The sequence below is a fragment of the Eumetopias jubatus genome, unplaced genomic scaffold, assembly GCF_037043125.1.
Source record: "Eumetopias jubatus isolate StellerSeaLion01/CBP00866 unplaced genomic scaffold, mEumJub1_p1.0 scaffold_12, whole genome shotgun sequence".
NCBI lineage: Eukaryota > Metazoa > Chordata > Mammalia > Carnivora > Otariidae > Eumetopias > Eumetopias jubatus.
In genome coordinates, this window is record NW_028274818.1 from 6,594,381 (window position 1) to 6,610,262 (window position 15,882).

A 15,882-nucleotide genomic window follows, 5' to 3' on the forward strand; every position below is an offset into this window, starting at 1 on the left:
TGAGGGTGTTCCATGGCCCAGCTTGGGATGCAGGAGAAATGCAGGTCCTCTGAGAAGTCATTTCCTCCTGGATTGAAATCTGAGCGCTCCCTTTCAAAGAGAAGATGAGAAATCCCGTCCCTACCCCTGTCTAATCCTATAGACTCGGGGGCACGTGTGTGGGGACCTTTCGACTTCTGACATCATCCTCAAAGCTAGTTCAGTGAAGTACCTGTGGCTTCCAGGGACGGTGGAATTTGCCACCTGTCCTCCTTGGGGGAACCTGAGATTCTATAGCCACAGACGCTATAGTGAATGTGGAGCTTGGCTAGGTAGATACAGCTGACCTGGAGTCAGATCATCCAAAATGCGACTAATCTCAGACGCAGGCGTAGGGGGACAGCCACGGTTAAATAAACTGCTGTCAGTGGTGGTGGGGTGTTTGGGGACCTCAGGGGACAAGGAGCAGTGAGCTGAGCTCACCCAGCCTGTAGCTTGCCCTTGACTCAGTCTTTGGAAGACAGTGAAAGTGGGCTGAGGATGCAGTCGGTCGGCTGTCCACTCTGGAGGCCAGGCCCTGGGGACCGTGGTTGTGGTTCTTCCTCAGAGCCTGTGTGGGTCCCTTAAGACTGTAGGGGACGCGGCTTCTTTGTCCTGCGTCCTCTCCAAGTTAAGGACAGCTAGAGTCAGGCTCTGGTCTTGGGCTGTTAAAAGAAGCAGTTAAATAGCTCCTCAGCCGCCCACCTCCACGCCAATAAAGAAAGAAGGGAGGAAGAACGGCAAAGAGAAATAGCCACGGAACAGATCCAAGGGAGCAATGTCTTTAGAGCGAGAAGGCTGTCCTTAGTTAAGCTTGCTGCCAGTGGTGTTCTAGCAGACTTGGATTCTGGGCTTCGCTGGCTCTGCTGTTTAGACGGCGGCTTCTCGGCCCCTCCTCCCCACCACCCCTGGCCTGCTGGAGACTCACCATTTCCAGCAGGAAAGAAGTGAGGGCTGGGTTGCTCTTCTTATGGCGAGCCCGTTGAACATTTGATTGTGGTTGGAAAGGAGTCAGAAGGATCTCGACCACTTCTGTTAAACCTGGGAGAATGAACTGGGCTAAGTCCAGAATTGGGGTATTTGCCGTCTGTCCTTCCAGTTGGTTTATTGTTACAGAACCGTGGTGAGTGTCTGTTTTCTGGGCCATTTCAAGAAGAAAACTATCTCTGCACTCCTCTTGGTGAGCGTGTGGACGTCAGAGCCACATTAGATGTTTCCACCTCTTTCCTTTGCCGGCTTCATGGGTTTCTGTCCGCAAGACCCCAGCACGTCCTCTTCTGCCCCTGGCCCTTCGTGTGTCTTTGCACAGGGTCCCCGTGCCCCACGCCCTTCACTTGCTCTTTTCCTTTCTCCTTCCCAGAGCCAAGCTATGCGAATTGTGCGGACGGTCGGGCAGGCCTTCGAGGTCTGCCATAAGCTGAGCCTCCAGCACACGCAGCAGAATGCAGACGGGCAGGAGGATGGAGAGAGCGAGAAGAACAGCAGCTGCTCAGGGGACCCAGGTAGGCACCTGGCAGGTGCGTGCAGTGGGCGTGGACGGACAGGAGGTGGTGTTGGCGGCGGAGGGTGGGGGGCACCCAGCATGGGCCCGCGCCTCCCTCCACCAAGCCCCAGGCAACCAGTCCACTTAAAAAACATTTTAGTGTTTCTTTTTCTCTCTGGATTCCAAATTTTCTTTAAGGAACACGTGTGGCTTTCCTAATAGAAAATTAAAGATGTTTGTCGAACAAGGAAGCGTTTGAGTGGCTGATGCTACCGAATCTGACCCCCAAGAAAACTTCAGTACAAAATCACCTTCATAAAACAAATTAGAAAGAAGATAAAGTTTATAATTACCTTAATAGCTTTTTTCCTGTTTTCTAAATTCTGTAGTCCTGTGAACCTTCCATGTGGACATTTTTCCAATACCTCTCATTTTGAAGTATCAGGAAGCCTGAACATCTTTTATAAAAATGCGAATTCTCCCATTCATCTCTCACTTTAACAGAACAATACAAATTCCTGATGGCAAAAGGGTCACAATGGAAAGCTATCATATTCAGAACCTGGGGGACACAGATAAAGCAGTGTGCAGAGGAAAATCCAAAGGTTCGACTGTTCATGTTAACAGATAAGCAATCGTGAAGATCAAATTAGTGAAGCATCCAACTCAGGAAGTCAGAAGACAACAAAGTAAAATCTCACGCTGCAAAGGTCTGGAGAACGCAGACGGTTGGTTTTCCTTCTGGCAGCACCAGTCCCTGGCTGTGTGATCTGGGGCAAGTTAATAACCTCTCTGGGCCTTAGTGTCCTCTTTGGAAGAAAACAGGAATAAAGTCCACCTCGTTGGATTATTGTGACCACAGATGAGCAGATACATGTGAAACGCCTGGTACATAGTAAACACCAGATACATGTTAGCTGTTATTATTGTAACAGAAAATAAGGAAAAATAAGAATAGAAGAATTTCTGGAAAAGATGAGTGATGACAGATGAGTGGCTTCGTAGACATAAAAACATAAAGCTATACTAGGTAAAACTGTACCATCACATGAACGCGTCCCTGGGTAGATCAGAATAGAAAGCTTAGACGTAGACCCAGACACGTACAACATGTGATGTTATTCTAGATGTTGCTGGGAAGGTATTTTTCAGATGAGATTAACATTTATTTATTTTTTTAAGATTTTATTTATTTGCGAGAGAGGGAGGGAGGGAGGGAGGGAGAGCACCGAGGGAGAGGGAGAAGCAGACTCCCTCAGCCCCCGCTGAGCAGGGAGACCGACGTGGGGCTCAGTCCCAGGACCCTGAGATCATGACCTGAGCTGAAGGTAGACATTTCACCGACTGAGCCACCCAGGCACCGCAAGACTCACATATAAATCAGAGGCTTTGGATAAAGCAGAACACCCTCCATAATGTAGGTGGGCCTCAACCAGTCAGTTGAAGGCCTTATTAGAACAAAGGGGGATTCTGCCAGTAGATCACCTTTGGACTTGGACTACAACTCTTCCGTGGGTCCCTAGCCTGCCCTACAGATTTTGGACTTGTCACACCTCCACAATCACATGAGCCAGTTCCTTAAAGTCAATGTGTCTACGTGTAGTTCCCTGATGCAGTTTCCATCGCTCTGCAGGGCTGTAGCCTCGTTTACACAAGGAGGAGAGAGGCTCTGCTTGGGATGCCAGTAGGTTATGTAGACAGCACATCTGATCCGTGGACCTCCTTAAGATATACTCTCAGGTCTTTGACGTCTTAAACTTTGAAGAAACTATACCAGACTGATGTTTCTTTCTTTTTTTTTTTTTTTAAGATTTTTTTAAATTTACTTAGAGCAAGAGAGCACAAGCAGGGGGAGTGGCAGGCAGAGGGAGAAGCAGGCTCCCTGCTGAGCAGGGAGCCCAATGCAGGACTCGATCCCAGGACCCTGAGATCATGACCTGAGCTGAAGACAGACGCTTCACCAGCTGAGCCACCCAGGCGCCCCTAGACCAATGTTTCCACATGTAGAACATCATTTGTGTTACATCTTGGGGAGCAGGTATGCAGAAGAAGCCAAGTAGCTGAGGTCTCGTGTATATTAATGTTGTTTGAGAAAACGATCACTGAGAAGGTAATAAGGAGAGAGGTGACGTGGCTGGCGGGCCTGTTATTTCCATGCTGACCGTCCGCTACAGCTGGAGGGCCATAGCCACTGTCACCATCGCCGTCACCAGCTCTCTGCTCAGCCCGTCGGTCTTGCCCCGAGACCCCACTCCCGTGATTCCACCTGCTGCCTGCCCCAACGGCCATCATTCTGAATAACATTTCCTTTTCCTCCAGCTTTCTTGTTCTAGGAATATGGTGTATTACCTGTAACCTACAAAATATGATGTGTTGATCAACTGTTATTGATATGGCTATTAACAACAGTAGGCTATTAGTTACGTTTTGGGGGCATCAGAAGTTACGTGTGGATTTTCAACCGCGTGGGGTTGTCGGTGCCCTAATCCCCGTGTTGCTCAAGGGCCAACGGTGTGGTACTCTAAATACATATCACATAGTAGCTAGTTCTGTGGCTCTGTGTCGGAAATGCATGACCTACCCGATCTAGGCAGTGCGGGAAGGAGACAGGAGGGTCTCTCGAGTCCCATGGTCTTAGGGCGGGTCTGAATTCAGTGATGAATTAGGGTGCCCTCGGATCGCAGCGTTTACCCTGAAGGCAAGCCTACTTAGATACTTAGAGTACTAGCGTTTGGGATGCCACAGATCTGGGATGGGAAACCTTTCTCCCTCAAGGAAAGCCGCTTACTGCCCGGCCCCATTGTCCCTTGCTCTTTATGGCCCCACCTGCTTGCTTACGGGCTGTAAACCACTGGGAACACGTCTCTTCTGTCCATAAGTGCCTCCCCCAGAAGCATTTACTGACTGCAGTGGGGTTTTCGTCTGTAACGGGGGACCTCGAAGCACCAGAGTAGAACTGCTGGTTGTGTGTGTGCGTGCGTGTTTTGTTACGAGCATCATCTCGCATCCATGCTCGGGAGCTTTCCGTTTAATGCCGTGGGTACCTTTGCCCCGGCGCCGCCCCACGTGACGTGGCAGCAGGCCCGTGACAGCACAGGGGAGACCGGTTTACTCTGCCGACTTGGACTGCGCACGCGCTGTCTTTGATGTCTTGTCCGCCCTTTGCTTTCTGGGTTCCAGCAGTGCTTTTAAGATGGCTTTCACCTTCATCGTCCCCTCCTTGCCTGCCTCTTTCTTGCCTCATTCTTTCCACCGGGGCCCTACCCTCGGGGAGATTTATCTTTGGTATCTTTTGGCAGCCACCGCCTTGGGTGCGTCCCTGGGGCTCAGAGCCAGGTGGGGCCAGGGCTCCTGCTCGGCCTGCCCTGCTCTGCCTTGTGTGGTTTCTTTGACTCCTGGAGAGGGTTTCCTGGGCGAGATCCCGCTCCCTTGGAGGCCTCCTCCTCCTCCCACGGCAGCCATCCAATGTGGGGAAGGGCTTGGAACGCTTGGGAGGAATAGAGCTTCTTGAAAAGAAAACTCTGGCCATCTAGACGGTTGGGAATATTTATTCTGCGTACCTGTTGCATGTGCTGCTCACTCCAAACGGCGAGCAGGCTGCTGACCCGTCCCGTCTGCACCCCCACCTCCCCCTTCTCCTCCAGCGCCGGCGACCGCCGCCCCATCTGTCTCTCCTTGGTTTTAGCGCCCTCCTTCATTCAACAGATGTTCGTCTCGCCCCCCTCCCCCCCCCAACGTGCCAGGCTCAATTCTGGGTGAACTGAACAACGGGACAGGTCCCCGATGGCAAGGAGCTGGCTTTCAAAGTTGGGGGTGGGGGTACGAACCCGTGACAAATACACCAGATCACCTGGGAGTGTGTAAGTGAAGACAGTGAGGGCGGGGGCGTGGGGGGACTGCAGGTGGAAGTAGCCAGCCTGTGGGGAAGGCAGGATGATACCACCGTGGTTCAGAGCACCAGGCCTGGAGCCCCGGCACCCACCTTCCCAGCTCTGTGCCTCAGTTTATCTGTCAGTGCCTGGACTGCCTGGAGGGTGGTTCTGAGGATAAACGATTTTTACAGGTAAAACCCTTAAATTAATGCCTGGGAGGTAGTAAGTGCTATTTAAATTTAAGCTGTTACCAGTGCAGTTTTGAGGCCAAAAAGTGGCCATGTCCAGCACTTCGTGACTGAGCTAATAAACTCGTCTTCTTTTTTGAAACCATTTTATTACCATATCCTTGACATGTGACAGGTTCTGCATTGACCCAGCAACGCCTCTCCGTTGAGCCCCCGATGCTGGCCCGTCCCCGGGAAACCAGCCTTCCACAGGTCCACCCCTTATGTTCCCCCAGGGCCACCCTGCTGCTTGTCTCCAGCTTCTGCCCCACGGTCAGTGTCATCATCCCCCTGCCCCCCCCCCGCCCCCGCCCGGCCAGGATTACCCTTCACCTGCTTCTCCCTGAGCACCAGGCCACCAGTGCTGTCTCTCCCGAGTGGTCACCTGAGTCTTCTGCAGCTGCTGGCTTCTTCCCCACGGCGGACAGATAAGGTCAAGCCTCTCTCATCGTCAAAACAAAACCAAATCCAGCCTTCCTTGCCCCTGCGTCTCCCCCAGCCTTATCTTTCCCTCATCGTTCAGCTTCTTGCCAGATTTATCTGCACTCATATAGCTTTTTCCTTTCCCCCCCCCCATCCTGGCTGTTATCCCTCCAGCCTCCGGCGATGTGTTGTCTGCTGCCTGCCAGCCCTTCTGGAGACCACCAGTCAAGGTCACTGAGGCCCCTAGCCAACAACCTGAACCAGCCTCTGTGTGCCCAGTTCACCACGGGGCAGGAAGCGCTTGCCCCACCCCCACCCCGCCCCAGCTTCTGGGGCACCACCCCATATGCACGCACAACCTTTTTTTGTTGATCTGCTACTTGCTTTCCAACATCCTTTGCGTTTCTCCTGGGCTCGGTCCCTGGTGCTCTTCCCTGACTTGCCCGTGGTCTCGACTGATGTTTATTTCCTGACCAGACCTTTCTCCTGAACTCTCCGACAGCTGATGGGTATCTCCACTTGGTTGTTACAGACCCTGTGATTCCAGCAGGTTTAAAACTCCATCTTACCCACAACCCTGCGCCTCCCGAAATTTCCCTAAAGGGCACCAGTCCCTACCTACCAGGTCACCTAAATCAGAACTTTCAAAACTCATTTTACGCATATTCCTCCCTCCCTCCCTCCCACTCCCACGGCTCTCCCGTCCCCCACCACCGGTATTCTGTCACCCTGCCCTGCGATTTCCACGCCCTGCAAACCTCTCATATCTGTTCTCTGCTACTGTGGCCCTCTTAGCGTAAGCCCTCCTGTTTCTCACCCGGAGCGTTGCTTTCTATCTTGTCCCTTCTAGATCTGTCCCCCGCATCATTTCTAGGGTGAAATTTGAAAGGATGAAAACCCTTTGGTATTACTCACCTGCTTTCAGTCCTTCAAGATAAAATCCTGACTCTTCCTGGTTGGGTCCCTCCATACAGGGTCGTTGGCAGTGAATACCTCTGTGTCTTTGCCCCCACCTAGAACGCCTTCCCAGCCCTCCCTTCCCCAGGACCGCTTCCTCACCTGTCTTAGCTGGTGCTCCTTCTCCAGGTCTTCTCCCCTCTGCACGGGTTACCCCCTGCATCCAGGATAGCTCCCTCTGTTGGGACACAGCCTCCTGCTGCATCCATGGTCTCTGTCTGGTTCCTCCATCAGGCTGGGGAAGCCTGGAAAAAAAACACAGCCCAATCTCCTAAGTTTCCTGGTTTTGCTAGAAGGTTTTTCATATCGTTTCTGGTCCTTTAAGCTTCTTGATGCCAGGAAAGTTGCAAATACGAGATATTCCCCCCTTGTCTGTCGGGACCTGAGGAAGACCATTAGCTGTGGGCCCGCCCTCTAAATCTTGCCTTATCCGATATGCTAACAGGCACGGCATCCGGAGCATTCCGTCTACCCCAGCTTTACCCTCCTTGTTCTAACAGGTCTGTTACCATCCTGACTTTCACCCATTAGCCATTGTCCAAGCTCAGGACTTCAGAGGTGATCATCAGAGAGCCCATGGGGTGGCAGGAAGTCCCTCAGAAAGCAGGTCCTGTGGTTTGTGACTCCCCTTCCTCAGCCTTGGTTTGGGGACTCCACTAGTACCAACGGAATGGCCGAGAAGTCTGTGACTCCCTCAGAAACAGAGCAAGAACCCGAGAGAATTTCTGATCCCTCCAGGCTTCTGGCCTGGGCATCTCCAAACGCTTTGTGTCCTCGGTATTAGGGACTCCAGGAATGGAGAGCCGGGGGGCCCCCAGCAGCCTTCTTCTGTAGCCCACTCCCCTGTTTCGCCGACCTATCGTGACACTCTTTCCTTTGTTAGTGTTTACTGAATACCTTCTCCGTGCCAGAGCCCTGGGAAACACGAATGAGACCCAGCCCTGGCCTCAAGACTGAGGGAGGTTGGGGGCGGGGGGGTTGGAATAGAAGGCCAGGCACGCCCAATCCCAGGTGCCAAGTACACCAACAAATGGATGCATGGTGCTGCGGGACTGAGCCTCTCCTGGGGACTGGGGGAAATCATTTCTGCTGAAAACACATGCATTTCACCCTGTTCATCTCCACACTGGCCCAGAGAACCGATGCTTACAGTCCAGCCCATCCACCTGTGGAGAAGTAGGCACGAGTTCTCCGTCCACCCTCTGTCTCACAGGCTAGCCCTCCCGACCATCAGGAAGGTCACTTCTGGACGCAGGGGTGTGGTGGGAAGCAGCCTGCTCTGTGTCCCCGCCTGCTGGCTCACAGAGGAGCAGAGCCACTCCGCCAGGCTCTGTCCCAGGGCCGTGTCCCAAGTCCTGGAGCAGCTGGGAGGAAAACCAAGCACGCTGGTTGGCTTTCTGAAAACCAGGCTTGCTTCCCCAGTTGACTCACATGGTTTGCAGAGGAAGACCTGTTAGAACTATTTGTTCTAGGGGTACCTGCCTGGCTCAGTTGGTAGAGCACACAACTTTTGATCTTGGGGTGGTGTTCAAGCCCCACATTGGGTATAGAGATTACTTAAATAAATAAATATTTAAAAAAAAAAACCAAAAAAACAAAAAACTATTTGTTCTCCGAGGCAGGCCCTCAGATGACTGAGGCCTGGCTGCTCGGGGAGGGGGTTGGCTCTCTGTATTTCCTGCTGACGTGAACCTCCTCCATTTTACATGTGGTGCTTGGTCTCCGAAATCTTTTAAGAGACCTTATTTGAGTACAGTAGCAATGAGCCTAATTCCAGATGTAGAGAAAGAAAAGTACTTCCCAGGAAATGCCCAGGAATGGCCAGGTTTTCATAGAGTCAAGAAATAGGAACAGGGAATGAAGGAAAATAAGAAATAGCAGGACTTCCACACACACACACACGCTGAGTGCAGCCGCTGTCTTCAGTGGGGAGGTGAAAAGTGGAGTGTGGACGGACTGGAGAAGACTTGAAACCCAGTCACCCTTCTGTCCCCCCGCTGCTGCCTCCTGCAGTCCCCTTTCCTGACTTCTGTGCTTGGTGACTAGGTCAGAGTCCGGCTCGCCTCACAGGGGTGGGGGGCTGCCCCCGTCTTAGACGGGGCCTCAGGTCTCCTCAACCTCATTCTTCTGTCACGTACCCTTCCTTGTCCATCTAACTCGGCGTCTGATTTTGCCGTTGGAGCTGGGGCCCCAGGAGTGGGGCCACTTACCCCTGGTCTGACAGCCCGCCAGGGGCATGGCTGGGGAGCCCCCATATGTCTGGACTCCCAGTTCAGGGCACTCTCCCTGGGTGGATTCCACTCCTGAGCTCAGAGGAGGTCGAGGTGACAGTCACCCCCGTCCCTTCTTGAGCCCCTGCACCCCGTCAATATCGACCTCATGCCAGCCTGGCAAAGCAGTGGCGTCCAGCCTCAAGGAAACCTCGTTGTTGTTTCTGGACTCTGAAGAGAGATTAAATAGGAACATCTCACCGGTTTAGGAATGAAGGGCGGGTGGAGAGATCAGGAAGCCAGTGGTACTCTCTGGGCCTGACGTAGCCGAACGTGAAGTGCCAGGAAGGGAGGAGGACCTTGTTCTTGGCAGCGCCCTGCCCTTCCCTCTGTCGCCCTGCAGGCCGCCAGCTCCCTGGAGCCGAGAGGGCCTCCACGGCCACCGCGGAGGAGACGGACATCGATGCAGTGGAGGTCCCGCTCGCGGGGAATGACGTCTTGGAATTCAGCCGAGGTGTGACAGACCTTGACGCTGTCAGGAAGGAAGGAGGCTCCCACCCGGACCCCAAGGTAGGCGGGAGGCGGCGCATCGCCCGGTCTGCGTGCACACGGCCTCCCAGAGCAACACGGGCTGTGGCCTCAGCCACTGTCAGAGTCACGTCCTCGCCCATGCGGGGTCAGCGTGGGTGACAGAGCAGGTTTCCTCTCCTCTGAGAGGGGCCAAGTGCCGATGCCGCTGGCTTACGCCTGACGAGCGTCGCCCTCCAGGGGCCCCGCGGCGCTTCCTGGCCGTGCTCCCTGGTGGTCCTGCCCCCCCCCGTGGCTCCACATCCCAGCCTGGTGCCTGTGCAAAGCTAAACCTCACGCGCCACGACTGATCCCCAGAGTGGAGTTCGCTCGGGCGCCCTCCGCCTGCAGGTAGCGACTGCTGGGGCGCTCCCACACGCTGGTGCCGCTGAGGCTGGCGCTTGGCCCCTTGGGGGTTAGAACCTCGGGCATCATCAACTCCAGCCTCACGTCTTACAGCTGAGATGACGGGGCTCCCAAGGAGTTCCTGGTAGAAGCCAGACTGGGACGCTAAGAACTGGGGAGCGCATTCCAACCTGAAGACACAAGGGAAAAGCCGGGAGGAGGAGGCTGAGAGGCAGGACTCCCCGCGTCCTGGCCACCTCGCCTTCCTGTCAGGCCTTGGCCCTTTCTGGTGCAGGTTGACGGGCGGCTCATTGGGAGAAGCCCGTCTCCAGTGTGGAGGGTGGTGCGGGCCCATCGTCTGCCTGACCTTGTCCTGGCGTCATGTGCCCGCCGCAAACCGCCAGAGCCGTCAGTCAGTGGCTGCCTCCCTCCCTCCTGTCTGAGGAAGGGCCAGCAGCAGAACTCCCAGACACAAGACGTCTCTCCCTGAACTTGCTTTATGGGTCACAGAAGCCGTCTTCGTGATGGTTCCCACCTGCCAGGAGGGAAGCCGAGGGGGACGGCACAGGAACCACGTTCGGCCTGCAGAGAGGGTCTGTCCAGACCAGCGGCTCTCCCTGCGAGGCAGGGCCGACTGGAGCAGCCCCTCTCATGCAGCCCTGGAGGAGGGAGCCCCGGGGACCCAGCAGAGTGAAGGTGGCAGCGTCCCTCTTCCCGGTCTCGTAACGGGGTGGTGGATGCTAGGCTCCCCAGAGATCAGCCCCCCGAAGTCCAGGTGTGGTTATTGTTGGACGCGGTATGAGAGGCCGGTACGCACCGTCTGCCTCCATCACGTTGGGTCAGTTACCGAGGGTTCCGGCAGCACTGCCTGCCTCGTGGCCCCGGCCCCGGGTCCTGTCCACACCTCCACTAGGAGCGCAGCGTTTCACGCCGGCCGTGTCTGTGCCACGTGTCGGAGAGCGGCCACGGCCTGGGGTCACGCCCGTCTTGTCTTCTCCTCCAGGTCTCACCCCGCCCCCAGGAACCCATGCTGGCAGCCTCGCCCTCGCCCAGGATGCTCCTCCCCTCTTGCTCCTCGAAGCCCCCAGGCTGGGGCCCAGGGACGCCGCTGTCCAGCCAGCACCAGATGCAGCTTCTGCAGCAGCTCCTCCAGCAGCAGCAGACGCAGACGCAAGTGGCTGTGGCCCAGGTTCTCCTCCACCTCCTCCCTCCCTCTCAGGCTCCACTCTCATGGGCTTGACACGCCTTTCCTAGCAAGGGGCAAGGGGCAGGTGTAAAACCCAGGGAGCCATAAGGGATCGCTCACGCTGTTGGACCATTGCTTGTTGGAGCGGGGGGGATGCAGTCGGACTGGAAGGAAATGTTCTGGTTTCCCATGTATCCCCTGCTCTGAGCTGGGCTTGGCTGGCTTGGCTGGACATTGTTGGATTAAGGACTTGAACTCACCAAGGAACGAGATGCACCCAATTCTACCCTCCCCTTCCTGCCTCATTTTCCTGGCGTTTGGGGTGGGAAGGGATGCCTCTGGAGTCAGGACAGGTGTGACTTTGTGAAACTGATCTTGAAAGAGCTTGAAATACGACTTTGTGCAGAGACCACTGTGGCATCCTGCCTACCTTGTCCACACGGGTTCCCAGCCTCCATCAGCGCTCTGCTTCTTCCAGGCGGGATGTGACAGCATCCTGGCCTCGGAATTTGCTATAACAGGATCCAACTTATAGGACCTTACGGGCCATATTTGAGCCACGTGAGGATTGGCTTCGATCTCAGGAGGAAAGTGCTGTATGAGTCCCAAAAGCTTGTCAGGCTGCTGCCTTGTAGAGGAGGGGGAAGCCGGTTCCCCTTGCTGATTCTGGCAGGGATTCCTTCTGCTTGCTTTCCACGGAGGGCATTATTGTCCACATCTTCCTTGGGACTCGTGCATCTGAACTTCATCTTCGCCGTAGCCGATCAGGGAGCAGTGAGGACGGGATCGCGCGCGAACCATTCATAGGCTGAATTCTGAGCCTGAGGGACGGGGTCAGGACCTGGGGGAGGGGAGGGGAGGAAAGAGCGAGGAGGGTGGGGGCTTCCAGGGCCGGAGGCTGGTGAGCCATCTAGAAAGGCAGCTCCATGTACTGGCCTTCTGGATTTGTGGGACCGTTTTCTGCATTCTAGAATGGCAGGGAGCAGACTTCTCTGGGGAGCGCTTATTGATCCCTGTTCTTTCCCTGCTTACTCTTCTCATGACCCTTGGGTGGAGCGATCGCCCGGACAGAGCTGTCCTTTCCTGTATGTGCACCCTGAGAAAGCGCCGGCAGCCTGCCTGGAGCAGGATCTGCTGTGCCTTAGTTCTTGCGAAGACCTTCTAACATGGTCTCACACGGACGGGGCCTGAGGCGCCAGGCTCACAGAGGCCTTTTGCAGCCAGGTTGGAGAGCGTAGAATCGGTGAGGCACGGCTCCTAAATGACTTGAGCCTTTTAAGAAATTCTGACCATGAAACAAAAGGACGTGGTGTGCTAATGCTAGGCGTGTTCGCAGGTGTTTCCAGAACAGCAACAAAAAAGAAAGAATGCCGTTAATGGCATCTTACACGTTGCGGGGGGAAATCACTGCTCTTTGTCAAATAGCAGAATTCATCTCGTCTCCTTAATGGCCATGTGGCAGTCCCGAGAGTACCCTCCTCCCTGGGGTGCCGGCTGACAGGAGCACAAAGCCTGAGTGCCCCAGCGCAGGGCCATTCCACGACTCACATCATTTCCGAAAGTTTCCCCTTGAATACAAATCCATTCCCCAGCCGTAATACTTTTCTCTTTTGGCATATCAATTGCCAAGTAATTATTATTTATCTAAGAAAGGGCTTGATGCATATTCATGATGGATATTATCAGAGTCATTTGAATTTGAAGTCACTGCTAAATACTGAAGAGAGACGGTGCGCAGGTCTATAATCTGCACAAGAAGATTGTCGTGGCCGTCTTTGGAAGTGTTCGGTCCGCAAAGCCGCAAGACCCAGAATTTGTCACAGCTTTGCCACCGTCAGCATGAAACCCTAAGAGGGGTTCTCTGGAACAGAATCAGGCCTCTGTCTCAGTAGGATAGCCCTGCTCTGTCTTGATTGTCTCTCTCCTCGAGCACAGTGAGTCTCAGGGAGTCGGGTGGGGGGGGGAAGGAAGAACACGGTGCTTGCGGTTCACTTCATGAACCCTTCTCCGTCCCAGCCTCTTCCACGGGCTGGGAGACTTGAGCCTCCGACTCTCGATCTGTGGACGGTGGTTGGTGGCGCCCTGGTTGGTGCTCGGTTCAGGCAGGGGCGTGACTGGGAGGCCAGCGTAGCGCATCAGTCCTGGGGCGATGATGGATAGGGTCGGGGACTTGCAGGATCGTCAGTCGGACAGGACCTCGAGGGCAGAGATCGCTTCTGGAACACACGCCTCTCCTGCTTTCTGCCATCCCCAGGAGCAGCTATGGGCAGACCCACAGGTGGCATCTCTCTCTGCTGTCCGGCTTTCGGCTCCTGTGTCCTCTGGCACACTCAGCCCTAAGCCCTTCTCCTGTTCCAGGTTTCTCTGTATGCTCCTCCTTCTCCCATTCTCTTTGTCGCACTTGATCCAAGGTCTTTTTATTAGTGTTCGTGTCTTTGGGTAACAACAATCATACAGGAGACAGAGGTGGATTAATAGGTCTTCTTGACATCTTCCGTGCATTTAAAATAGATCAGCTCTGGCATACTTGGTTTCTCCGTGTGGTGGGATTGATCTCAGTGTCCGGCATGAGGCCAGCTTTCAGTCATCTTGTCAAACTCTATTGCCACCAAACTGCAAGATTTCTTCATCCCCATTAAACTGAATTCCAGTGGGCAGTGCTATGAGCTCAACACTGCAGGAGGGAATGCATTTTCCTTTCCTCTGGGAGCATCCAAGTCCTCCTGGGTAGAGCGAAGGTAGAGCTAAGGATACAGAGTGTCTTGCAAACAGGTGCACTCTTGGGGTCCCTTGTTGCATTATTTATGTACCCCTCCCCGCCCCCATTTACTGTCATAGGCTATTCCCATTCTGCTGTTATCCTGGACCTGGGCTTAGATCTCTCTCCTTCTCAGCGTTCTACTTTGGTCTAAGACCTTGAGATCTCTCCCAGCCTCTCCCTAAATTGGTTCAGAGCTGGTCTAGAGGAGCCTGCCCTGGCCTTAGGGGTATAGGGGGCAAAGGTGTTGCTCAACCACTCTTAAACATTTCTAGTTCTAGCTCAGACTTTAATGTGTCAACAGTGAATACCCAAGCCCCCTCTGACCACTTCCCCGACCCAGCATGAGGCTTGCCTGGCTGCCCCGGCTTCCTGTGTTGAGTTGGGCCAGAAGTTCAAGGGTGTGAATGACCGTATAGCCAAGCCTTGAGCCAGAGCTGAGTGGTCGCTGGCACCTGCATGGCCTTACGCTGGGCCCGTCAAGCTCCAGAATTGGCCTGGGCACCGCGGCTGACTGGCAGGAGTGAAGGAGACCGGATTCCTTCACGGCTTGCCAACTGCGGGCTCAGCCTGTGAGTGCACCACTGCTGTGTAGAGATCTCTCTTCTCCCTGCTGCTCCTTGCGCTTATCCTGAAACCAGTGATGGGTTACTTACGCTTTGCGATCGTGTGCGCTGTAGTTAGACGAACAGCCCTGAACACACTTCCGCACCCCACCTCCAGGCCCGAGACTTAGCTCTTGTCCCCCTGGCTTCTCCCAGTCGCCAGCACCCCGGGGGCCCTGCCTTATGCATGCTGAGACAGCGCCGCCTGCCTCCGCTTCTGTGTCTAGTTGGGGGGGGGGGCAAATTGCTCTGGTTCTCTCCACGCCATTTCCATGTGCCTGCTCCCTAACTTCAGCCTGGCCCTGCCCCCACTTCTCACGGAGGAGCTGGAGTCCAGGCAAGTAGGCTGGAGAACGAGCGGGCAGTGGTCTGGTGCCACTGGGTGGGCTGAGGGTGGGCGTCAGAGCCGGAGGCTGCAGGGTTGAGCTCCTCCACTCCGGCCGTGGCCTTGCCTCTGACCTCATCTGTGAGCGGGATGGTCCTTGCCGAAGCCCCCATAGCTCTGGAAAGCAGAAGCTAACTCGTACCTTCTCGGAAGTTAGTACGGCCTACTTTTGCAAAAGGGGTTTCGTTCTTTGAAAGAATGGCATGCCGAATCCAGTCACTGTCCCCTCTGGTAGGACAGGAGGGGGTGGTGTCTGCTCTTGTTTTAGGATTGAGGGAAGCAAGCACACAGAGGTAGAGCAGCCTGCCCAAGCCAAGGCTGAAAATAACGCGCTGCCTCATTTCCGTGCTTCCAAGGGCCAGACCTACATGTGCAAAACCCAGGGACTGTTACATTGCCCCCAATTTAAAACAGTCCAGGCCATTTTATCTCAGCCTGGCCTGGTGTGGGTTCTGCAGGGGCGCACACTGCCACAGAGAGTGGCTTGAGCCTCTTGCCTGCTGCCACTTTGGACGGCCGTAGAGGCAGAGGGGCTCGTTAGCCTGGCTTTAGGCAGCAGTGTGTGCTTTTGCCTTCCCGGGGTTCGAAAACACCTGAAATGTTATAACTCTGCATTTGCAAAGCTGAAATTCTGATTGATTCTGCAAAAGGAGCACTCAGACTCAGGAGCGTTTTCTCATGGCGCTTAGTGCCAGATAGAAACATTCGACTCAAGGGCCGACTTTTTTGTATTAATGGTAGTCTACCGTGGGGAACTTGATTACCTGCAAATGAAGCTCCCAATATCCCCCCCCCCACCCCGGCTGCTGCAGGAGGGGACTCCTCTTGTGTCCCCAGTCCTAATTC

General features: G+C 54.6%; 1 protein-coding gene across 2 annotated transcripts in view; it reads left to right on the plus strand.

Annotated features, from left to right (window-relative positions):
• Positions 1-15,882, plus strand: part of LOC114210452 (carboxyl-terminal PDZ ligand of neuronal nitric oxide synthase protein) — a 274,259-nt gene that overhangs the window by 239,728 nt on the left and 18,649 nt on the right. For both annotated transcript variants that reach the window (XM_088016860.1, XM_028104724.2), the window contains exons 6-8: positions 1,379-1,520; positions 9,594-9,760; positions 11,106-11,291. In XM_088016860.1, the coding sequence (XP_087872986.1) occupies positions 1,379-1,520; positions 9,594-9,760; positions 11,106-11,291 (495 nt within the window). The remainder of the gene's footprint in view (positions 1-1,378; positions 1,521-9,593; positions 9,761-11,105; positions 11,292-15,882) is intronic.